Here is a 24,387-nt window from a genome sequence, read left to right on the forward strand (position 1 = left end):
AAGCCCCCTCCGCCACACGTGTGGTCCGGCCCGCCACAAGGTCTGGGGGACAGCGAACTGGCCCCCTCCCCAAAAAGTCTGCTGACCCCTGATCTAGCTTGAATCGCCCAAGAGTCCACCCATCAGCAAATGGAAACTCCCACATAAGGCTTGGGAGGTTCTAGGCAAGAGATGAATGATCACGGAGGGATCTCGTAACTCTCAGCCACTCAGCAAGACCAGAGCCTGCGAAGGATTTGGGTGCAGGCACGCAGACACAAACGTCTAGGCTTGCCAGGCGTTCAGCAGCTGCACGCAAATGTCTGCAAAGTCTCACCCTAAGAATGTGTCTTGTATTAAGTCAGGCAGCTGGGCCCATCTCAGCACCAACAGAAGGGATGGAGACTGAACAGTGCCGGCCCACTCATGAGGCAGGGTGAAGCAGGCGCCGGAGATGGCATCCCTGCCTCACTGCTTCTGCCACCGCCAGAACGCTCCGCTCTTGCTGACTCTTGGCGAGAGGGGCGTTCCAGTGGCAGCAGAAGGGCTGAGGTGGTGCAGCAGGGAGGACGGGTTGGGGTGAGGGGTACGGCAGCGTATTCCAGGTTTGCCTCTGGGTGAAACGGGGCAGGCTGCCCCTGGGGCTGAGGGATCTCTTCAGCCAGCCACCTGTACTCCCTCCTAGCGCTGCAACAGCAATTTTGTCAAGCCCAAACGTGCCGTTAAGTAACTCCGCGTGCCGTGCCAGAACCGCCACCCCCTTGCCCTAATTAGAAAACAGCCTCAGCTCCAGCAGTGCTGCTTGTCAAGCCTAAATGGGGCACGGGTGGCTGTTTTTGGCATAGGACCTTACTTGCAACACATGGGAAGGTCAACATCCCCAACTTCTGTGCCGCAGCATCCCTGCATTGCAAATAGGCTTTGAGGGGGCGGCGCAGTAATACTGCAGTAAGTTCTCCCCCACCGCCTGATTAAGGTTAAGAGTGCTGGATTGTGTGTGACAGAAAGCATGGCTGGGGGGTCATATATGTGCATGCAGGCGGGCACAGGTGCCCTCTGTGTGGGTGTCCCTGCCCACGCTCTCTGCCAAGTCAGGCCAAAGGGTCTCCCCCCCCCCCTCCCCAGAAAGCACTGCTCTGGCTGAAAGGGGCTCCCAAGCGCTTTCCTAAGCTGGTTATTGCAGGCTCTTTAGGTGGACACACTGGGGACCTCACCTGGGACTTTACACAGGCACAAAACCAGCTCCAGGAATGAATGAAACCCCCGTACAGTGGTACCTCTGGTTACATACTTAATTTGTTCCAGAAGTCCGTTCTTAACCTGAAACTGTTCTTAACCTAAAGCACCACTTTAGCTAATGGGGCCTCCCGCTGCCACCGCACTGCCGGAGCACGATTTCTGTTCTCATCCTGAAGCTAAGTTCTTAACCCGAGGTAATATTTCTGGGTTAGCGGAGTCTGTAACCAGAAGCGTCTGTAACCTGAAGCTTATGTAACCCGAGGTACCACTGTACGTCAAACTGCAGACAGGGGACTCCGGATAGGCTAGACTTGTCCTCCCCCTATAGCCAAGAGGCTGACATGATGGCAAAGGCTTTAACTTCCCCTCCTCTGCTGTCAATGCAGAAGGAAGTGCCTGATAAAGGGAAAGTATTTTCTTTTTTAAAAAAACAAACCAGCTCACAGGGTTCCTTGGCAAGGAGGTGGAAAGCAAAAACACCACCTCTGGGTTGGCCCACATCACACCTGAAAGCGGCAAGCGTTGGGTCCACTCTGGAGATGCTTCAGCCCACACCAGAAGCTTTGGCTCCTGCCCAGACCCCAGGTAGCCCCTCCCAAGAGGTCAGGCAAATGCTTGCCTTGCCTCCAAGTCCTTGGGACGGAGCAACAGCCCAGAGAGGAACACCCCGCCATTCCAGAGGACTGTCCACTCCAGCTTCCGCCAGGCACCCGTGAGAGGAGAGAGCGGCTCGCCTTTCTTCGCTTTTAAGGCAAATTTCACCTAACACCTTTATTAACACAGACGGTGTGCTCAGACAGAAACCAAAACGTCCATTAATTTAAGAGAGAACAATGTGGTGTTGTCGTCAACATCCGCAACGCAGCGGGCGGCAGCAGCAGCAGAGCCCTCTTTCTTCAGAAACCATCCTAGAATACTTGAGGAGGTGCCTGCCCACGCCTTAAGAAACCAAATGGGAACCGGAGGAACTGGATTCCAAACCTGGATGAAAACAAAAAGCCCGTTGCACTCCAGGTTTCTAATTTGCACTTTCATTGTCCTCTTCTCCCAATGTTTTCAGGTATTTGTGAAGCTTGATTTTCACTCAAGGCAGCGTTCTTCCAGGTTATTAAAACTGCTGAATTGGGGGGGGGGGGGAGAGAGATATGCCAGCAATCTTTTTTTTAAAAACGGGGCTTTCAATTTATTACCTCGAGTGCTGCAAGAATAGTGCAGCTCTAGGAAATCTGTGCAAATGATCATCCCTAGATTGCCAAATGAAGTTATGTCTACAGCCTCCACACATACTGCCCCCCCAAAGCATCCTTGAAAGGACTCCCCAGTCAAAATGTGGCAAGAGGGGGTTCCCGCTTCCTAGTCACTGAGGCAAGATCCATTTGCACAAATGCTGATCACAGATTTGCCTCCAAAAAACGAGAAGGATTCTGGGCTCCTGCCCATCTCTCCCCTACAAAGTCACGATATGTTCTGAACAAGTAGTGTCTATGAAAAGCCAGTCTCTCCATTGCTTCTCGATGGATTTCGACAAATAAAACTCTTTGGAAGAATCTTGGCAGTGGGAAGGGCTTGGGTGTGTCGATCATTAAGTCCATTCGAACCCCGGTCAAACCTTGGAACACCTTCACACCAGGGAAGAGGTGAGTCCATGGACAAAAGCACCTTTTGCGAAATGTTTTTGGCTTTTAAATGTGAAGAAGACAGCAACAGCTCATTACGGGGCTCCAACCAGTTTAAGAGACGCAGGATCCAGATTTGGACAGGGCTGCTGCCTTCCTTGGCCACACACACCTCACAAGCAGGCTGTCAAGAAAGCACAACCACCCCAGAGAGTGGGCCGCCCAGGTCTGCAGCTGCTTGCCCAGCAATTTGCAGTCTGTTCGTCCCAAACGCGTCCCTTGGACAGGCGAAAGGGTGAGGGGAAGGCCGAGGCCCAGGGACCTCTCGTTTCACTTGGGGTGAGTGTGTTTCCTCGTGAGCAGAAGACGCTGAGGGGCGGCTGGGAGGAGGGCTCAATACATCTTCTGGCGGCTGGGCAAGATAGCTTCCTTAATGAACGAGAAGATGACCAGGATGCCAGACCGCTTCCCTCTCTTCCCTTTCGTGAAGTAGTTCGATACCACATCGTCTGAGGAGAGAAAGAAAAACCCAGGGAGTCATCACATCAGAGAGGGAGGGAGGGAGTCCTGCTGTAGCCGTTGCCTTTAAGCACTGCACTATGAGACTTGTAGTTCCTAGGAGGCATTGCTCAATAGCTCAGATTGGGAGTGTGCCCCTTTGCCTAGGAGATTTGATCAGTTGGCTGGGCTGAAGGTAAGACAGGGCATTCTCTTGGCATTCTGTGCATCCACATATCCAGAAAGTCAACTTTCTTGTTCTTAAGGTGGCATTCGTAAGCTTAAAATTTCCTAAAATCTAAAGCCACCAGTCCAACCCCAACCACTTCAGTCACCACCAGCCCTGACTTGCACAGCTGCCGCCTCCTCCATCCCCTGTTCTTTCCAGCAAATTCTGCTATGCATCTAGGGAATGTAAAATAATAATACAAGTCATTTATTTCAGCCGCAGAATCTGCTACAGACTTCCCACCATTCTGGTTAGCAGGCCTCTCAACCTGGTGTCTGAAATATGTTTTGGACCACAACTCCCATCATCCCAGCGGCTGCCGTCCACCAAGGCATACCATTTGGTCCAGAAACACTGGCTTGGGATTTCAGGCAGGGGGCATCCACAGCCTCACTTGGAGGCACCAGGAGCTGAACCTGGGACCTTGAGCACAGAAAGCCTGTGCTTCTGCCGCTGAGCTGAAGACGTCCCCTCCCCAGAAATTCCCAAACACCTGTAGGCCACCAGGCCGGGGGAAGGCAGGGGCTGTAAAGGCCAGGCCTGCGGAACTCACCTCCTGGTTGCACTGTGGAAGGCAGCACATTCTCCCCAGCTGACAAGGAAACAAAGAAGGCAAAGGGGATTAGCCACAGGCAGAAGGTGAAGTAGGCAAGCACCTGGGGGCGAAACATGGAGAGAGCATCAAGAAGAGCCGCAACCAACCCTGCTCTGCAAATAAAATAAAACCCACAGGGTCCCAGAAAGCCACATGAGAGATAGAGTCTTAGTCCCCAGGAACAAGAGTACCCTGCGCCTGGCCCTGTCCTCACAGTGGCCAGCCAGATGCTCATGGGAAAGCAGCAAGCAGGATTCTCTCCTCTCCATCCTGCATAGCAGCCATCAAAAGCCCTCTCCTCCATGAATCAGAGGCAGTTTCAAGAGCTAGCAGTGCAAGTGTGAGATCAGATGGGAGACTAATCTATTTCTCTTTTTAGCAGAGGTGCTACACATGCAACATGAAATGGGAGCATTTTGGTAATAATAATAATAATAATAATAATAATAATAATAATATATACCCCGCCCATCTGGCTGGGTTTCCCCAGCCACTCTGGGCGGCTTCCAACAGAACACTAAAATACAATAACCTATTAAACATTAAAAGCTTCCCTAAAGAGGGCTGCCTTCAGATGTCTTCTAAAAGTCTGGTTTTCTCTTTGACATCTGGTGGGAGGGCATTCCACAGGGCGGGCGCCACCACTGAGAAGGCCCTCTGCCTGGTTCCCTGTAACTTGGCTTCTCGCAGCAACGGAACCGCCAGAAGGCCCTCGGAGGTGGACCTCAGTGTTCGGGCAGAACGATGAGGGTGGAGAACGCTCCTTCAGGTATACTGGACCGACAGTGATAGAACAGAGCTGCCTCTGCCTGCTGAGACGGTGGCACCCTTTAGATTGCAGTAAGGGTCCTTTAAGATTAACATCAAAATCAGCAACAACCCAGAGCCAGCATAAAAACGCTTTGCCATGAGACTCTCAAACCTTTCAGCTGTCTTTTGGCTAGGTCCAGAGAAACTAGAAAATGTGGTGCAGACCCAACAGGGGAAACCCAGCCAGATGGGTGGCGTATAAATAATATAATAATAATTATTAAAAAGATTATTTACCATGGCAGCTCACCTCTGCCCTTCTACCCAATGCCCAAGCTCCATGGGACAGCCAGTGGCATCTCTTACCTCTGAGAACGGGTAATACTCTTCCGCAAAATACTGGAACGCTAAGTAGTGGTTCAGCACAACCAACACTGCCAATTGGGGAAAAAAGCAAATTACACGATGAGAAGCAGCGCCTCCAGCAGCCATGCCTCCCTCCTGCCCATCGCCACTAATCCATTGCTAGTTCCTGTGATCAAAACTCCAAGCCCAGAAATATGTAAAACCTCTGAATCCTGGGTTCAAACTGAAGCAACTGAACTGAGTAACTATGCAAAAAGGAGGGGAGGAAAACACCCTAGTTTTGTTGATGCATCTGAATGAGTGTTATTATTTCTATGGCACCTTCAGAGTTCGAGGTGTTTTACAGAGTGAAAAAAGCAAGAAGGCAAGTTTGCATTCTGAATGCTGATGGGTGGGGATGGTAACAGGAAGAATATGCACATTTAACCTTTGCTTCAGTGAAGGGTGGAGCTCAGACCAAAAGGACCGAACATTGTCCTTAGCACAGAAGAGCAGTCCAGATAAGATAAATGAAGCAACCCCAGCTTCATTCACTCATTATATGAGGCCAACAGCCTCCTCCGGTCTCCTCCTGCAGCTGCCTAAACCTCCAGAACAGATCCAACGCCAAGGAAGTGGCCAGCTGCTGCACTATACCCTGGCACCTATTTGGGCTGTCCAGCCTTCCAGGCAGCATTCAAGCAGCCGGTCTCAGCCTATGGAGCCTTGCCTGTCTACAGGCGTAACACGCCAGCACAATTTTCCAGGTCAATCCATTGTACCAACTTCCAAATCGGGATCCCCCCTGAAGGTACAAGCCTCCTTCTCAAAGACTCCCACTTCATCCACTGGGGAAAAACAGTGACTATCTTCCACCTGGGAGAGCAAGAACACAGTGACAAAGGCAGAGCAATTTGCTCCTTGGCCACAAGATCGATTCAAGCAAGAGCTGAGACCCTACAGACTCAGAGGAGATTCAGCACAGGCTGTTTTGACACTAGAGGTTGTGGTATCTGGTGCCCAGCATCTGAAAGGCACTCACCGCAGGACAGGATGAAGTTTGGAGAGGTGAGCATGATGAAAGGGAAGGTCTGCAGCAATCCAAAATAGACCAGGTTGGTGAAGAGGCCAACTCCCACCATGAGGCCCGGGAAGTGCTCAAAGAGGTACAGCCCAACCAGCACAGCTGTGGAGAACTAAGAGACCCCATTGTCAGTGAAAGCTGTTGCTGCAGGGGAAAATGCCAACAGGCCGCAGACAAAAGGAAGATTCCCATCTCACCCAACAGCCTGTCTGGTTTCTCTGTGGTCTGTGCCATCCTGCTCGCTCTATACCCATTTAGATGCACATGGAAAACTAATCCCCTCTGGGGGACTTACACAAATATATACAATCTTAGTTCAGAGCAGGCATTCCCGAACTTTATTGGGCCACCACCCCTTGCTTCCATAAACTCATCCCCAGTGCAACCCACCCCACCCTATAAAAAGCATTACTGTATTCACAATAGCGGTTTGCACAACCCATGAAGGAATGTGACAACGCAATAAAATTCAAAATAGCACCAATTAACTGCACATTCCTTCAAAATCCAATCAAAACAATTTAGTTTCATTAATTCAAGAAAATGGATAAATTTGATCGAGTGATACCAGTTTTTCAAAGCCTGAGAATCATTTACACCTCCATCGCCCTCTGCCTGCCCTTGCCTCTTAGCCCCAAGGTAATCCCACTTTGAGAACCACTGGCGTAAGAGGGTACCAAAAAGAGGAAGGGCCTTTTCAGTAGTGGCTTATGGAATGCTCTCCCCAAGGAGGCTTGCCTGGCACGGACACAGACCTCTTTTCAGCAGCAGGCTAAGACATTTCTCCCAGGCAAAAGTGAACCAGCCATTTATTTTTGTAAGCTGCTTTGAGACTTCTTGGGGAAAGTGACCATGAGTGCTATCTGAACCACACCTATGCAAAAGTCCACTGAATTCAGTGGGGCTTGCTCTCAGATAAGTGGGGTTAGGATTGCAGCTGAATGCATTGAATAAATATAAACAGTAATAATGTGAAAGGAACAAAGCAGTTGTGAGCAGCCAGCAGGAAAGACAGCAAGATCATAGAAGCTGTTAGGCTTCTCGCAAGAACTACTTTTCAAGTTCAGCTTTTGTTTGGAACAAGCTTCTTGCCAAGCAACTCTCTCACTCTGTCCCCAATAAGCCGCCTGAGGAACTCCTCCCCCTGGAACTTATTTTGGCCTTCCTAGTCTCACACTGTGCCAGCGAGGCTTGCACCACTGGATGGCATTGATAAGATAAGGGAGGGAACTTGTTCCAAAGGCAGCCAGAGACTTACCCAGATCATGTACTTAATGATCCTGCTGGTTGCCACTGTGTACTCTTCTATCAACTCGGCCAAGTAGTACAAGCCAGCCGCTGGAAGAGAGAAGAAAAGGAGCTTGAGACCAACAATTCCCACAACTTCTGGCCACATAGCTTCTGATTTATGAACTACAAAAAGAGTAAGAAATTCCAGGTCTTGTGGCTTTGGTGGGTCCATGGGAACTGAAGCTTGGGGTTTCACATGCCCAGCTCACATCAAGCGCTGAGGCCAAATACTCAGTTTGCAATCATTGTCACCTCAGATTTCAAATCTCTGAGCTTTTCCGGAAAACCAGCTTGCAGCACAATAAATATGCAATTGTTACTCTTTTTAAAAAGAAGTCCATGTCTTCCCACAAGATCCCTCGTCTTAGCACTCAAGGATTCCATCACTTCCAACAGTTACACAGCAAGCAAAACAATGCTTTATTCTGCAAGTTTTCCTTATGGTGCTTAAATTTCCTTTGCCATGCTCTTTCCATCCTCAGTCAATGCAGCATCCCACCAGAGGGGTTGTTCAGTGTCAGCTTTCGACAAAGTCTTTGGAGACAACAGGACAGAATGAGTGAAACTACCAAGGTGGAGCAACTGCGGCCACTGAGCGAAAGTGAGATCCTCACTTCATCCTAAATTCATGCCCCTCCTGCAGAGGTGCAAACTAAGAGGCTTCTTCCCGAAATCCGGCAAGCAAGGAATGAAGGCCTTGCCCCGCCTTACCCCCAGCAACCAATAATCAGAGAGAGACCAGCTCCTCCCTTGCCTAAGAGCCAGGGATTGATCCTCTATTAATTGCTCTAATCTCCTTTCGAAGGCATCTAAACCCAGTTGTCCAGTCCCTAGTAGGCTGCCTATTTGCAGCAACAGACCGAGCCACATTCCAAGAGGAATTAATCTGGGAGGGAGGGAGGGATGGGCCTTAGTGGAAAGAAATGAAACGAAGAGGATTAGGCCAACTAGTGGAGGGAAGGTAAAGTAAAAGGTAAAGGGACCCCTGACCATTAGGTCCAGTCGTGGCCGACTCTGGGGTTGCAGCGCTCGTCTCGCTTTATTGGCCGAGGGAGCCGGCGTCCAGCTTCCGGGTCATGTGGCCAGCATGACTAAGCCCTTCTGGCGAACCAGAGCAGCACACGGAAACACCGTTTACCTTCTCGCCAGAGCGGTACCTATTTATCTACTTGCGCTTTGACATGCTTTTGAACTGCTAGGTTGGCAGGAGCAGGGACTGAGCAATGGGAGCTCACCCTGTCATGGGGATTCGAACCACCGACCTTCTGATTGGCAAGTCCTAGGCTCTGTGGTTTAACCCACAGCGCCACCCGCGTCCCTTATGGAGGGAAAGTAGGGCTATCTAATAATAATAATAATAATAATAATAATAATAATAATACAGTGGTACCTCTGGTTACGTACTGCATTCGTTCTGGAGGTCCATTCTTAACCTGAAACTGTTCTTAACCTGAAGCACCACTTTAGCTAATGTGGCCTCCCAGTGCTGCCATGTGATTTCTGTTCTCATCCTGAAGCAAAGTTCTTAACCCAAGGTACTATTTCTGAGTTAGCGGAGTTTGTAACCTGAAGCGTCTGTAACCTGAGGTACCACTGTAATAATAATAATAATAATAATTTATTAACACCCTGCCCATCTGGCTGGGTCTCTCCCACACGGGGCAGAAATGCTTCTGCACAGCGGCTGTTGGAAACCGAAGGAGGAAAGACGGGGCTCTTGCGCGTTTCCCGCAACAGGCACTTGGCAGTGAGCGCAGGAGGCTGAACCGGATGGGCCACTGGCCTGAGAGCCGGCCGGGCCCCATTCCCCCCCCCCCCGCTCAGCTGCTTCTCAGAGGTAGACTGCGCCTGCACGGGGAGGCTCCACGCAGGCGCAGCTCCTCGGCCACGCCCCCTCCCTCTTCCTCGGGCGCGAGGGAAGGGAGGCCGCGACCGCCTATTGGCCGGCCGGAGCCGGGCCGTACCACTGCCGGACTCGAGGGGGGGGAGGAGGAGAGAGGTCGGCCGGGCCGCGGAGGAGGGAGAGACCACTTGTGGGGGTGCGGGGGGGAGTGGCCGGGAGGGAGGGAGGGGTGGCGCCTCCCCCTCCGCCTGGTCCCGAGGGGCCTCCTCACCGATGCCGAGCGTGACGAAGGCGGCCTGGATGAGCAGCGCGAGCCAGCTCAGCGCGTACATGAACCACATCGTCGCCGTCGTCGCCTCGCCTCACCCGGCGGATCGGCAGCCGAGGCTCCGCCCCGCCACTTCCGGCCGAGGAGGAAGGGGTGGGAGGCGGCGCGTCACGGAGGGAGGCGGCCGAGAGATAGAGAGAGCGCCGCGGGGGCCTCTGGCGGCTCGGAGGACGCACTGCAGGGGGAGCTCCCCCATTCCCCACAGCCAGCGAAGCAAAAGCGAGGGATGCCTGCCTAGATAGATAGATAGATAGATATCGGGGGCGGGGCAGTGACTCGGCTGCGGTTGGACTTTAAAAAAAATAAATTAATAATTTTTATTGAATGATTTTATGTTTCAAAAAAACAATACAGCCATACTACCACAAAATATAATTAAGAAATAAAAATTATATACATCAGTATTTAGTTTATTTGTTATTTACAGTCTTATTTCCTCCCTTACATTGCATACAACAACACATATATGCCCACACCCACACCCGCGCAGAAAATGATAATAATGAAAGTAAATATTTCCCCCCCTTTTATCTTCCAAAATATTTTCTTCAACTTTGACTTCCTGTCAAGTCCCTTTGCATATGTTTTATCTTACAATTGAATGTACACAAAACAATAAGCCTTTCTATATAATTTTTCTAATACATTCTGAAAACATAATAAATCCTTAATTGTAGTCCACTTCCTTTTATTTCCTTTATCACTCAAATGCTAGCACGGAGTCAAAACTATTACTGTATTTTTGAACATATTTTTTATAAACATCCCATTTTTCCGCTAATTTTTGCTTTGAGTTTCCTCTGAGTTTACTAGTCAGTTGAGCAGTCTCCACCAATTCCTGTAATTTGATTTGCCAATCTGTTATTTTTGGAGCCTCGTGATCTTTCCATCCCTTGGCCACAAGTATATGAGCCGCTGCGGTTGCATACAAAAATACCTCTCTTAGATTTTTGGGGATCTCTTTATCTAAAATACTTAATAGAAATGCCTCCGATTTTTTGGTAAAAGTTATCCCCATCATCTTTTTTAATTCATCGTATATTCCCCCCCCCCCCAAAAAAAATCTTAATCTTTCCACACGTCCACCACATGTGGATCATGTCACCATTATTTCCTCCACATCTCCAACAAGCATTCGCCAAATTATTATACATTCTTGATAATCTGGAAGGAGTGAGGTACCACCTGTGAACCATTTTCATCATGTTCTCTCTTATATTGTAGCTGGCTGTAAATTTCAAATTTACCTTCCATAAGTTTTCCCAATCTTTTAGCATAATTGGACGGCCCACATCTTGGGCTCACTTTATCATTGAAGCCTTAACTTCCTCATCCATTACTTCGTAGTCTAAAAGAAGTCTATACATTTTTGCAATTATTTTAGTTTTACTATTCAGTAATTCTCTTTCAAATCTTGAAGGCTCCTTGAAGGGGGTTGGACTTGATGACCCCTGGAGGCCCCTTCCCAACTGCACTTCCGCGATTCTTCTGCAATTGTAGCAACCACTAGGCTCACCAGTAATGTTGACTTTCTGTTGCTAACAATGAATGACAGTGGTACCTCGGGTTACATACGCTTCAGGTTACAGACTCTGCTAACCCATAAATAATACCTCGGGTTAAGAACTTTGCTTCAGGATGGGAACAGAAATCGCACAGCAGCAGCAGGAGGCCCCATTAGCTAAAGTGGTGCTTCAGGTTAAGAACGGACCTCCAGAACAAATTAAGTACTTAACCCAAAGTACCACTGTAATTGTTGTTGTTGTTAATTACATTTCTATACCACTCTTCATCCCAGAATCACAGGACGGTTTACAATATAAAAACACAAAAATACATGCCAAGGTAACAAACAAAAACAATACCACCATCTTCTTCTTCTTTGGCGATCCCTCGTAACCAAGACTGTCTTCCACAAACATGGTTTTAACAATGAGTCCGTAAGTGACTGTGGAGGCCAATTCTGGATCCACACGTCCTTCCACAGTGGGGACATTGGTTTCTGGGTGGGAGTTGATCACGGAGTGGATTTGCCAAGCGTGCCTTCCTCTTGGCACATTTCTCCCTTGTGTCCTGAGTTCGAGCGTCTTCAAAGCCCATGACGCTTTTGGTCAAGACTTTTCTCCAACAGGAGCGCTCGCAGGCCAGTGTTTCCCAGATGCCAGTGTTTATACTACATTTTTGGTTCGAAAACCAAAGCAGTTACTTCCGGGTTTTCAGCGTTTGAAAACTGAAACGTTCGACTTCCGATACGTTCGAGAACCAAGGTACCACTGTATTGCAATTACTAAATTGGATCAAAATTAGTTGCAATATTGTCTGAAAAGCCACAGAAGAATCTTCAGCTGGCGTTTAAAAGGAGGAGTGGAGAAAGTCCCAGGGCTTTTTCCAAGTCCTCGTTGACCGGCCCAGAAAAGCAAGCTCAAGTGATGACCTGCATGTGTGAAAAAGCTGCCACGGATTGAACACTTGAACACCGCAGGCATCTCTGTCCTTTTTGTGGCCCTCCATTTGTATCATGGGTAGGGAAATGTAAGAACACCCAGAGGGTCTTTGGGCCTACCAGTCCCCTCCATATTTTTGACCCTCAGCAGGATAAAGCCCAGTGATATTTTCAGCTGAGCCCAGGAAGCAGCTTGGGGTGCCCGTCTCCAGATGCCTGGCATGTGGAACGGCTGATTCTTAGCGTACTTCTTGGTCCAGCCCCAAGCCATCACCCCATCTGCTCCTTTCTGGGTCTCCAGCAGACATGGGAGCCCAGGAGATGACCTTCTGCATCGGATCAGAGCCCCTTAAATGTCACGGAGGCTCTGGGTGAGAAGCTGGGAGGCAGGCGTTCCTTCTCCTTCCCTCCCTGCTCCGACCTGCGACAATCGCAGCATTTCCCCTTTGGGAAAGAAGAGCCGGAGAATATTGGAGGCACAAGCCAGGAAAAGTCATTTAGAAAAGGTAAAGGACATAAAATGCACGTAATTAGAGACGTTTGGCAATTGCAATGTCACGGACGTCGAGGCGGATCTGCTTCCCTAAGGTTTACGGCTGGGATCAGGAAGGCTGGAGAGGAGCAGCAGCAGCAGACTCAGCTCCAGGTTGGCCTCATCCTGAAGCCTGACAGCAGCTCTTTGCACAGCTGGCTGCGCAGGCTGGGGGTTCTTGGAGATGTAGGCAAAAACATCTGCAGGTGGTCCAAGTTGGGTTGGGGAAGGCCGCCTTCCAGGCCCTTTCATTTATTTTCATTAAACATATGCACTTCTTGATTGCAAAAACCAACCAACCTCAAAGCGGTTTACCAAAAAGGTGGAACAAGAAAATTATCCACAAGAAAAATTAACCACAATAATTTAAGACTTTGGAAAAGTGAAGCCAACAATCGTTTAGAAACAGATTCAAATCTGCAGCAGTTTTCTAAACATCTGGCTGGGCCTGTCTGAACAAAAATATTTTTAGCAGGTGCCAAAAAGAGTACAGCGAAGGCACCTCTGCCTGATGTCAATAGGCAGGGAGTTCCAAAGTGCAGATGCTGCCACACTAGAAGATTGAGTTAGGAGACTGAGAGGCGATACAAGAGCCGCCTTCAAATATCTCAAGGGCTGTCATGCTGAAGATGGAGCGTGTTTGTTTACTCCTGCTCTGGAGGGCAGGACTCGAACTCATGGCTTCAAGTTACAAGAAAGGAGGAAACATCAGGAAAAACTTTATGACAGTAAGAGCTGTTCAACAGTGGGATGGAAGGTGGTAGACTCTCCTTCCTTGGAGGTTTTGAGGCAGAGGCTGGAGATTTCTTGAGCTGAGATTCCTGCATTGCAGGGGGTTGGACTAGATGACCCTCAGGATCCCTTCCAGTTCTATGAAATGTCAAATGGGTCTTATGGGGCACTAATTCTGCAGATCAAAGAGGTCAAGTGGTCATAGGTTGCTGAAGCATGAGCCAGATGGAACGCCAATCAATCACTTCATCTTGAAATGAAGGGTAGGACCTTTACTTGAAAAAACGGCTTACCCAAGGGAAGGAACTTGGGCTCATGTCCGCTGCTTGAGGGTTTGCTGGGCCGTAGTTCTGAGACAGAGCATCTGCATGCAGTAGGCCTCCGCATCCCCAGGCAGGACCGGGAAAGAGCTTTCTCCTCCCTGAAACCCCGGAGAGCTTCTGGCAGTCAGTGCAGGCAATACTATGCTAGATGGGTCAGTGAGACCCAGTGTGGCATAGTGGTGAGTATCTGATTAATCCCTGGGAAACTGAGGTTTAAACCCTTGCCCCTGGGCCACTCACTGCCCTGCAGCCTAATCTACCTCGCAGGGTTGTTGTAAACGTTAAATGAGGAATGGGGGAGCCATGTACGCCACCTTGAGCTCCTCGGAGGAAAAGGGATCTGCCGGCATCTGTCTGTCTCGAGAGAAAACAGAGCGTGCCTCTGGGGCAAAACGCTGCATGAGCAACAGTACTATTTCAGACACGTGGTTTATATACTTAACGTATGTGTTTGCCCTGTACATTTATGAACATTTATTCTATATCCGAGACCTTAGAATTCTTATAACAGTGCAGAGCAGGGACCATAGGTGCACAAACTATTCCAGAAGGAGCAGGACATGTCCCCCACCAGAAGTACCATCCTTCCCCTAACACCCCATCAAAAGTCAAAGGGACCCCTGACCATTAGGTCCAGTCGTGGCCGACTCTGGGGTTACGGTGCTCATCTCGCTTTATTGGCCGAGGGAGCCGGTGTACAGCTTCCGGGTCATGTGGCCAGCAGGACTAAGCTGCTTCTGGTGCACCAGAGCAGCGCACGGAAATGCCATTTACCTTCCTGCCAGAGTGGTACCTATTTATCTACTTGCACTTTGACGTGCTTCCGAACTGCTAGGTTGGCAGGAGCAGGGACCGAGCAACAGGAGCTCACCCCATCGCGGGGATTCGAACCGCCGACCTTCTGATCGGCAAGCCCTAGGCTCTGTGGTTTAACAAATGCAATAAATAAACACAAATGCAATAAATAAACAAATGCCCTGACTTCCTGCCTTCAACTAGGGTTGCCATATGCCTGGAATTTCCTGGACATATCCAGAATACTGGGTCGGCAGCAGTATCCAGGTGGAAACAGGGGAAATGTCCAGGATAATCCAGACATAGGGTGTCGATTTTCCATAAAAATAGCTCGAAAACGTCATATATATTTTTTGCAATTTTGCCAACTTTTCTGTCCTGATTTTCACTGTTTGAAACAAGGCAACCCTACTTCAGCTTGCCTGGGCACAATCCTGCCCTGGGCTTGCCTTCCTTTCCCTTGCACCCAGAGCACCTTCCCTTCCGCTCCCCGGCCTTGATGCTGCTGATGCCATTTACAGGCACTCACACCCAGACTTGCTTTCATGCACCAACTCCACTCTTGGGGGGGGGGAGGAGGCTGGGGGGAGGCAGTGGCGAGGAGCACCGCGTTTGCGAGTGGCACTCCATCTGACCCCACCAGAGAGGCTAACGCAGAGGGACGTTTGCACATGCCTCTGATCTCCCTTGACCCAGCTTCAAAAGGGGTCTGTCTCTTCGGCACCTGTCTCGCCTGGCCCTAATGCTTGTGGACAGAGAGGCCTCGCGTGGCACAGAGATCAAGGGCGCTGAGGAGGATTTGTGCCAGGCAAAGCTGGCACACAGGAAGGTGGGGGAATGTGCCACGGATTCCCATCAGCGATGAAACGGGAGGGATGGAGCTCAGGTGTCAGGTGCAGGTGAGTCGGCCCGGAGGGATACAGGCAGAGACCCTCATGAAACACCCGGCCGGTTACCATGCATTCCCTGACAAGAAGTCATTGGGCAAAACAGTCTTAGCAACCATGAGGACTAGAATCGGGGGGATGTAATCCATTGGTGCAGTCAAATGCAACATTCCTTACCATATTTTTCGCTCCATAAGACGCACTTTCCCCCTCCTAAAAAGTAAGGGGAAATGTGTGTGCGTCTTATGGAGCGAATGCAGGCTGTGCAGCTTTCGCTGAAGCCAGGAAAACAAGAGGGATTGGTGCACACTGATCCCTCTTGCTTTCCTGGCTTCAGGGATAGCTGCGCGAAGCCTCTTCAGGGCAACGGGAGGAACGCTCCCCCTGCCCTGAAGAGGCTTGGCACAGCTATCCCAGAAGCCAGAACAGCAAGAGGGATCGCTGCTTTTGCTGCGCACCAATCCCTCTTGCTGTTCTGATTTCGTTTCGCTGAAGAGGCGCTGCGCAGAGAGGGAGAGAATATTTTTTTTCTTGTTCTCCTCTAAAACTAGGTGCGTCTTATGGTCGGGTGCGTCTTATAGAGCGAAAAATACAGTGTTTCCCTAGCGTGGGCACAGGCAGGGGGACATCCAGTCAGTGTAACTTCCTGTTCCACTGGTCTGGAGCATCCTTCCCCCTGCATGTGACCTGGGAGATGGGCATGGCTCTGGCTGACTCCATAAAAGTGTTACCATAAAGCACCAATGCTGCAGCAAGCAAAGGCTCTAGCAGCTCAGCCAGCTGCTTGTGGCTGCTTGTGGCTGGAAAGCCAGACAGGATGTTTGTGACTGTTGCCATGGGAACAAAGGGGCAGTCCATTCTGTACTGAGCACCGGATGTTAGCTCAGTGTGTGTGTGGCATATGACCCGTACTGGATTCTCTGTACTGATGTATGAGGCAGAAATACATGGTTCATGGAGCTGCGTTTCAAAGAAAACAAAAGCTCCGGAGGAAGAGGCCTGCAGCTTGAAGGCTGAAGCCTGCATTCCACAAATTTTTGTGGTAGATAAGATGTCCTTTTGGAATGCATTGTTGCTAGGTAACGGAAAGTTGGAAAGTTACTGGCAAAGGGGCTGGACTGTGCGTGTAAGCCTGGGAAAGCGAAACAAAATCAGAGAATGTTTTGGCTACAAGGAAGGGACTTTCAATAGCAGCCTGAGTTTAGCTGCCAGGTGCAAAGAGCGTAAACAATTTGCAGTTTGCCTGCGTGAGAAAGGAAAAAACAGCTGTTGGATTTTACAGTTTGTTTGGAGGTGAGAGAGGCTTGGCTTCAAGATGGATGCCAAGAAAGGGGGAGGTTTGCCTTGCCCTCCTTCCTTAACCAATGACAATTATTCATCTTGGTCTGTAAAGATGAAGGCCCTGCTGCAGAATCAGAGGCTTTTTGATGTAATTGAAAACCCCATCCCTGCAGCTCCAACCAGAGGTTGGGAGTCACGGAATGTAAGGGCCAGGACTGCTATAATTCTGTGTGTCTCAGATGATCAGTTGGTGCATGTTCAGCATTTAGAAAATGCGAAAGAGGTGTGGGACACGCTGCGTACAACGCATCAGAGAGATGCTGGTTCTTCAGCGTTGCTGTATTTTGAGAAATTGACCAATCTGAGACTTGCGCCTGATGGAGATGTTCAAGCGCACCTGACAGAAATGAAGTTTCTGCGTCAACAGATGGTGGAACGCAATTTCCGTCTTCAGGAGGAAGTGTTTTGCTTCATGATGATAAACAGCCTTAGCCGCACCTACAAGGTTGTTGCCAGTCAGCTTGGTTCCCTACCGGCCGCGCAGCTGACCGCGGAGAGAGTTTGTGCTGTGGTCCTGAATGAACACGACAGACTTGCTGCACTGGAAGAAAAAGACAGGGGGAGGGAAGAACAGAGTTCTAATTCCCCCACTGCTGATGCTACTGGAGAGCATGGTGTAGCATTGAGTGCTGTCCGATGCTACAATTGTGGACAGACTGGGCATCTACAGCGAAACTGTAAGAAGCCGCGCCAGTCAAGAGGAGCAAAGAGCAGCTCTACGAAGCCTCAGGCGTCAGGCAAAAGCCGTACCAAGTGCCAGGTGAAACCTGCAAAGGCTATGATGGCGAAAGGAACCACGCCAGATGTTGGGAACTCGTTCATAATTGACACGGGCTGTACAAAACATTTGTGCCCGCACAGAGGACTGTTTTCGACGTTGAAGAAGCAAAGCTTCACTGTGAAACAGGCCAACGGTCAAGAGCTGGAAGCAACTGGAATTGGGACTGTGTATCTTGAGAGTCTGAACTTGACTATAAATGATATTTACCTGGTTCCAGAACTGAGATTTAATCTGCTGAGCGTGTCGCAGATTGCAAAGAAAGGACTGAAACTGTCCTATGATGCTAAAAGCTGCAAGATCTACAAAGATGGAGAACTGTTTCTTACTGCCAAAGAGAAAGATGGACTGTATTTGTTGACTTTTGATCAAAGTGATTACATGAAATGTAATTCTTCTGTTTCTAACGAAATCTCTCTTGCAGGGGTGACCAGTGTGAGCACCAGGAGGCTCACCAAGAAGGTCGACAGAGCATTTCAGCGGGTGTATGCTGATGTGATTGGTCCTCTAGAACCATCTAGAGGCGGTGCACGATATTACCTTTTGTGTGTGGATTGTTTCACTAATTATTCTTGGGTTTATATGATGGAGAAACCGCAAGAAACTTTAGAAAAGTTTCAGGAGTTTTGTGACAAGGTTAAAAGTATGCATGATGCTAACATTGATTGTCTTTTCACAGATGAGAAGCAAATTTTTCTGTTGCAGAAGTTTCAGAAGTTCCTGGATGGAAAAGGGATAGACCACAAAGTGGCAGTTTCGCAAGAAGCGTGGAACAGGGGGGTCTCTGTGAGGGTAAACAAAGAATTGCAAAAGGGGATGAATGCGCAATTGCTGAGTTCACATTTGCCACATGAATATTGGGCCGAATCGCTAGCGTCCTATCTTCATGTGTGGTTGAGAAAAGTCTCAACAGAGTTGGGATGTTCTCCTTTTGAGAAGCTGTTCAATAGAAAACCTTCTGTTGCCTATTTTAAGGTTTTCGGGTCTCATGTGAGAACAGAAGCTCCAGGTGGAGTAAAGAATGCCAGAGGCATTTTTGTGGGATATGAAAAGGGTCTCTACAGAGTAATTTTGTCTGAATCTGGTCAGGTGATTCTCACAAAGTTCCTAGAGAGTGCTCCAAAGCAAGAGCGGATAGTACAGACATTTCCCACAGGAAACGATTCAGATGATGATGATGATTTTTCTGATGTCACAGATTACAGTGGTACTGATGATGATGACACTGATAGCTCAGAGAGTTCAGTTGTAACAGTCATTGAGAGGAAATCTCACACAATGGATAGACCTTCACAGATGAAGGAAGAACCACTGATTGCTACTGGTTCTCAACAGAGTCCAAAGGTTGAACCAGTGAGCACAGAGGATCAGAACCTCTTACGTAGGTCTGAGAGAGCAACGAAGGGTGTACCACCCAAGAGGTATTCAAAGGAGTTTGCTAACCTTGCATATGTTGCTATTGTAAACGACCAAGGACAGATTGAAGCTGTGTCTGAGTCAGAGACAAAGGCACAACAGAGAGTTGTTAACCGAGGTAATGCGAAGTCACACAACCAGAGAGGTACATTGGTTGAACCAGTGGCGGGTAGTTCCGAGGGTGGAACTGAAACAACAGGGGAATGTTATAAATATAACAACTGTTTGTTTTCTTCTCTGGATGACGCTTTGCTCGCAGCACACATTGATACTTTAGGGGGAGTATGTTACCATAAAGCACCAATGCTGCAGCAAGCAAAGGCTCTAGCAGCTCAGCCAGCTGCTTGTGGCTGGAAAGCCAGACAGGATGTTTGTGACTGTTGCCATGGGAACAAAGGGGCAGTCCATTCTGTACTGAGCACCGGATGTTAGCTCAGTGTGTGTGTGTGTCATATGACCCGTACTGGATGTACTTGTGAGGAGTTTCTTCTTGCTGTTGTTGAGTGCAGACATGATTCTCTGTACTGATGTAAGAGGCAGAAATAAATGATGTAAATAGTTTTTCTGTCTGCTTCTTTCCCCTCCCTGGGGACACCAAAGGGGAGAGAGGAAGAACGGTGTGTTCCTCTCATACATCTGAGAAGAATCGCCGGACCTCGCCTGCTTATCAGCAGAGGTTGGGAGACGCGGGGAGGTCGACAGGAATATCTGCCGGTGCCTACGCTGTGGCACATTCCTCTGACCCAGGCAGAATTCCAACAAAAAGAACCGAGTCACACAGCCATTTTCTCAGTCTAGTTCCATCTATTCTTGCTTGCTCTCTTGTTCTATCTTTTGCTGCCATGCTGCTCTCCTGCAGCCCTTTTGTTATCTTAATGTAATTTTGCTGTCTGCTGGCTCTCAGCCAGCAGCACGTGAGTTCAGTCTCCAAATGAGACAAACTCAGACTTTTGTTTATGTCACCACCAAGTAAAGCCTGCCTTTCAGGGATCATACCGTGAACTGAAATGTGAGTAAACTTTTTGTTACTTTACTCAGAAAGACTCTGGGGTCTTTATTCTTTTAAGAGGAATTAAAGGGGGCACCAGGAAATAAGTAGGGACGTGGGTGGCGCTGTGTGTTAAACCACAGAGCCTAGGCCTTGCCGATCAGAAGGTCGGCGGTTCGAATCCCCACGACGGGGTGAGCTCCCGTTGCTCAGTCCCTGCTCCTGCCAACCTAGCAGTTCGAAAGCACGTCAAAGTGCAAGTAGATAAACAGGTACCGCTCCGGCGGGAGGGAAGGTAAACGGTGTTTCCGTGCGCTGCTCTGGTTCGCCAGAAGCGGCTTAGTCCTGCTGGCCACATGACCCGGAAGCTGTACGCCGGCTCCCTCAGCCAATAAAGCAAGATGAGCATCGCAATCCCAGAGTCGGCCACGACTGGACCTAATGGTCAGGGGTCCCTTTACCTTTAAGAGATTCAAACAAATCTGCAAACTAGCTTCTAGCTATATTGAGGGGAATTTGCTCTGCTACATCACTCACTAGTGTGAGTGAAGGAAGTATAATACTTATTCAATATATCCTTTCCTACTATCCTTAACATTCCCACAGAATCACACCTTAGGGGAAGGCCTACAGTTCAGGGGTGGGACATCTGTGTTGCATGCAGAAGGTCCGTAGCTCAACCCCCGTGATCACTGGGAAGGCCTGGGAGAGAGAGACACACCCCTGCTCTGCAATTTTGGAGGGCGGCTGTCAGTCAGAGTATGCAATACTGAGCTGGGTGGAGCGACAGTCTGACTCACTATAAGGCACCTTTCATGCGCTGAAGAACTTATCCTTTCCTCCATCCCATGATTAGCAGAAGGAGAAGACTGCATTCTGAATGCAGCATATGAGATGTGCAAAAATGCATTATTTATACACGTTGCATAATCCATCTCTCTGTGTGTGCAGAACCTGAACTGCCTTGGCATGGAAGATGGTCACATGCGCCCGTCCGCAATCTCCAAGCGGTGAGAGATCGCAAGGGTTCCGGCTACTTCCCCAGGGTTTGGTTTCTCCAGAATGAAAGTCAGCAGGGACCGTGGTGTCTAGAGTGCGCATGGTTTTATCTATTTATTTCATAAGATTTACACACTGCTTGACTGTGGGTTTTTTAAAAAACCAAACCTCTGAGAGCAGTTTGCAAAAAGATAGAGCAATAAAATCAAGATTTACAGCCCTACTTTAAAACACGCAAAAGTTAAAATACTAAAACGGATTAAAACTACTGCAACTTTAGGGCATCTGGGTGGAAACTGTGAGAACAGGATACTGACCTTGAAGGTCCATTGCTCTTCCCTATGCTCTTCCGCTGCCCCAAATGTTGCAATGCTGCTCTCCAGCCAAACATGCAGTGCTGGGGAGGAGGATGTATCAACCAATAAAATGGGTGTGCATTTGTGAAAATGACAGTACAAAAATGCATTCTGTTAGAGGAGATCGCTCGCAAGATGTGTCCGTTAGGTACACTAATTTGTTTGTTTGTTTATTGTTTCAAAGATGGAAGTTGGAAAAGACAGGTTTGACTTACTGAGAGAGCATATGATTAGCCAACATAATTGATGCTTTACTGTGGTTTTATAATTTTTTGGAAGCTGCCCATCAGTGGCTGATGATGATGATGATGATGATGATGATGACTGTGGGTGGGGAGATAAACGGATAAAGACCAAAATGAGCAGACTCATAGAGAACCTACATAAGGACTCTATATGGGCTCTTGGATACCCCATAAGGGAAAAAGGAGCAGTATTTTTCTTACAACATGACCAACAGAGAAGTGGCACCATGAGCTCTGGTGGAAGAAGGAATCAGCTGTGGGGCTGCGGGGGAAGACACAGCCCTAGATGCCAGGCCTGTCTGCTTACTTAGCTAACCGCATGGCACTAACGCCATTGTTCACCGGCCATTGGGCTTGTGCCCCTAGCCTGTGGCAAAGGAGGGGGTCTTTCTGCATGCGACAGGTCTTTGGGATGCGCCGGCTGCTGGCGGGACTTTGCGTGCCCTGAAAGACACACACACACACACACCCTGCTCAAGGGAAGACAGTGCCACGCACTCTCTCCATTAGTGTCGCTTGCTCTCTGCCTTCTGTGGCTCCATTGATGCTCAGCGAAGACAGAGTGCGCCAGGGAGGGAGCGCACCAGCCGGCCTCATGTGGAGCACGCCTGCGGAGCAGAGCAGCCGTGCGTGGCAGATGGCGCCAGAGCCTCCAAACAGGAACCTTCTGGGATCAATCCAAAGCCACAGCGACCTAATGAACTCCCCTGCCCCCCGGACTTAAAGGGACAGAGTCCCCTCCTTCTGCATACCCAGCACCCTGCCATCTATTTCTCTGTGCACTTGGCAACCCAGGCAGGGGGTGTCTCTGCCGAGGGAGCTGGTGTTCGTCCGCAGACAGCTTCCGGGTCATGTGGCCAGCATGACTAAGCCACTTCTGGCCAACCAGAGCAGCGCACGGAAACGCCGTTTACCTTCCCACCGGAGCTGTACCTATTTATCTACTTGCATTCGCGTGCTTTCAAACTGCTAGGTTGGCAGGAGCTGGGACCGAGCAACGGGAGATCACCCCGTCACGGGGATTCGAACCGCGACCTTTCAATTGGCAAGCCCTAGGCTCAATGGTTTAACCCACAGCGCCACCCGCGTCCCTATTACTTTTTGAAATATGGTGTTAGAAGAATTTTAAGGTGTTAAATATGTAATAAATGTTCATAAATGTACCAAGAAAACACGTAAATAAATATATAAACCACATGTCTGAAACCCCACAGAAAAGTCTGAACAAATTGACCTCAAATATTTCTCTGCAAGGTAAAAGTGGGAAACCTCCCCATTGTCTTTTTCTTCACAAATCCTGTCTTAAGGGTATGTCTGTGTTTGAATAGGGTGAGCCTGTGACCTGGCTCAGGAACTAAGTATTTATCATTACAAAAGACTGGCCAGGCTCCCCAGGGTATCCAATCAAGTGAGCATTAACAGGTAACCTGTCAGATGAGATAAACAACACACTCAAATTTCTGCTGTAAACCGCCTTTTCTGTGATGTAGGTTTAATGTATCTGGGGGGTGGTCTTGGGTTACATCCCTTCTGTGATGTCTCGAGCTCCAGGGCAGGGAATTTAAAATGTCTATATAAGGGCAGGCACACCTTGGTTCTGGGTTCCTCCTCCTTTCCTGTGTGTGAGGGGAGTACCCTGTTGCAACAGAACAATAAAGATCAGGCTTACTAGCTGCTTTGCTTCTCAATATTCTCTGGTTGGCCTCTGTTATTTTCTCCTACCAATAGGGAACCTACACAAGGACTCTATATGGGATCTTGGATACCCCATAAGGGGAAAAGGGCAGATTTTTGTTTACAACAATGGCAACCCTAAGATATAGAGGAGTGGGCTATTGCTCTGCCTCCACAGCTGGAGCCCTCTAATGCTTCTGAATGCCAGTAAAAAGGTAAAGGTAAAGGGACCCCTGACCGTTAGGTTGTCGCCGGAAACCACCCCCCCCCTTCCATTAACACTTGTATCGCACAAGCACCACATTCACACACACACACGCATCTCCCCTCCCTGACCCTAGAGATGTCTCTTTAGAGGGCCATCTCTTAAAAGCCTTCCGTAAATAAGGAAGCGCTGCATTGACAACACTCTATTCAGCGCTCCGCGCCGCCCTATCTTTATTGAGAGTAGACCGGACGACCGAACTCTAGGCTAAACAGCGGCCGCCTCAACCAATCAGCATTATCGAACAGCGCCCCTTGTGGCGGCCACGCTGGTACTGCAGGCTGCGAGCGTCTGTTCCCTCACCTTTTGACAGCTCCCAATTCATTGTTTCCGAGTTCAATGGACCATGACTGATCTAATCAAAATGTTGCAAGTTGTTTCCGAAAGAGGAAAGTACTTTGAACTTCAGTGACTATATTCCTTACAAATTCACCAAAAATCAGCCGTACCATGGATTTTCACCGGACCACTTTTATTTCACTGCATACTACAAGGACTATCAAAGGGGGGTGAGCTGGGATTGATCGGCCATAAGCCTTGAACCGCGCAGTCACGTACACAACGGCCCTTCTCCGGATGGCGGGGCAACCTTGATAACCATCGGGAAGGGCTCAGACGAAATGCTATCAGGAACACAATAAACTGCATACGGTAGTGTATTCAATACAGACTCCGACAAAGGACCCTGACCGGATTCCCCTCAGGGGGCAGGAAAACTTCGCTCATTCCTTTGTTTATGGAAATGACTCATGTGGGGAGGGGGAGAGGTGGTCCCTGCCGGGTGTCAGGATACTCGGATTACCTGGGTAGCTCCTCC

At 49.1% G+C, this 24,387-nt stretch overlaps 1 protein-coding gene across 2 annotated transcripts; it reads right to left on the bottom strand.

The window, feature by feature from the left end:
* Window positions 1-1,974: 1,974 nt before the first annotated feature.
* TEX261 (testis expressed 261) lies at window positions 1,975-9,894 on the bottom strand. 2 transcript variants are annotated; one of them, XM_081021241.1, is made up of 6 exons: window positions 9,740-9,894; window positions 7,594-7,673; window positions 6,294-6,447; window positions 5,273-5,340; window positions 4,115-4,153; window positions 1,975-3,343 (listed from the first exon to the last, which is right to left on the bottom strand). In XM_081021241.1, exons 1-6 carry the CDS (start codon window positions 9,807-9,809, stop codon window positions 3,008-3,010), a joined length of 747 nt encoding a protein of 248 aa, XP_080877367.1. In that variant the 5' UTR covers window positions 9,810-9,894; the 3' UTR covers window positions 1,975-3,007. The 2 variants fall into 2 exon arrangements, with proteins under 2 accessions (XP_080877367.1, XP_080877368.1); XM_081021242.1 differs by having other exon boundaries at window positions 3,082-3,343; window positions 4,115-4,217.
* Between the last annotated feature and the right edge of the window lie 14,493 nt (window positions 9,895-24,387).

This window comes from Podarcis pityusensis (assembly GCF_964106645.2).
Source record: "Podarcis pityusensis genome assembly, chromosome: 9".
Lineage (NCBI taxonomy): Eukaryota > Metazoa > Chordata > Lepidosauria > Squamata > Lacertidae > Podarcis > Podarcis pityusensis.

What these genes read in the sequence shown, in the direction of transcription:
- TEX261 (XM_081021241.1), bottom strand. Translation starts at nt 9,809, where the DNA reads ATGTGGTTCATGTACGCGCTGAGCTGGCTCGCGCTGCTCATCCAGGCC. An exon ending in CTTCGTCACGCTCGGCATCG is followed by an intron (nt 7,674 to 9,739) that starts GTGAGGAGGCCC and finishes TCTCTCTTCCAG; the next exon opens with CGGCTGGCTTGTACTACTTG. An exon ending in AAACTTCATCCTGTCCTGCG is followed by an intron (nt 5,341 to 6,293) that starts GTGAGTGCCTTT and finishes CCCAATTGGCAG; the next exon opens with TGTTGGTTGTGCTGAACCAC.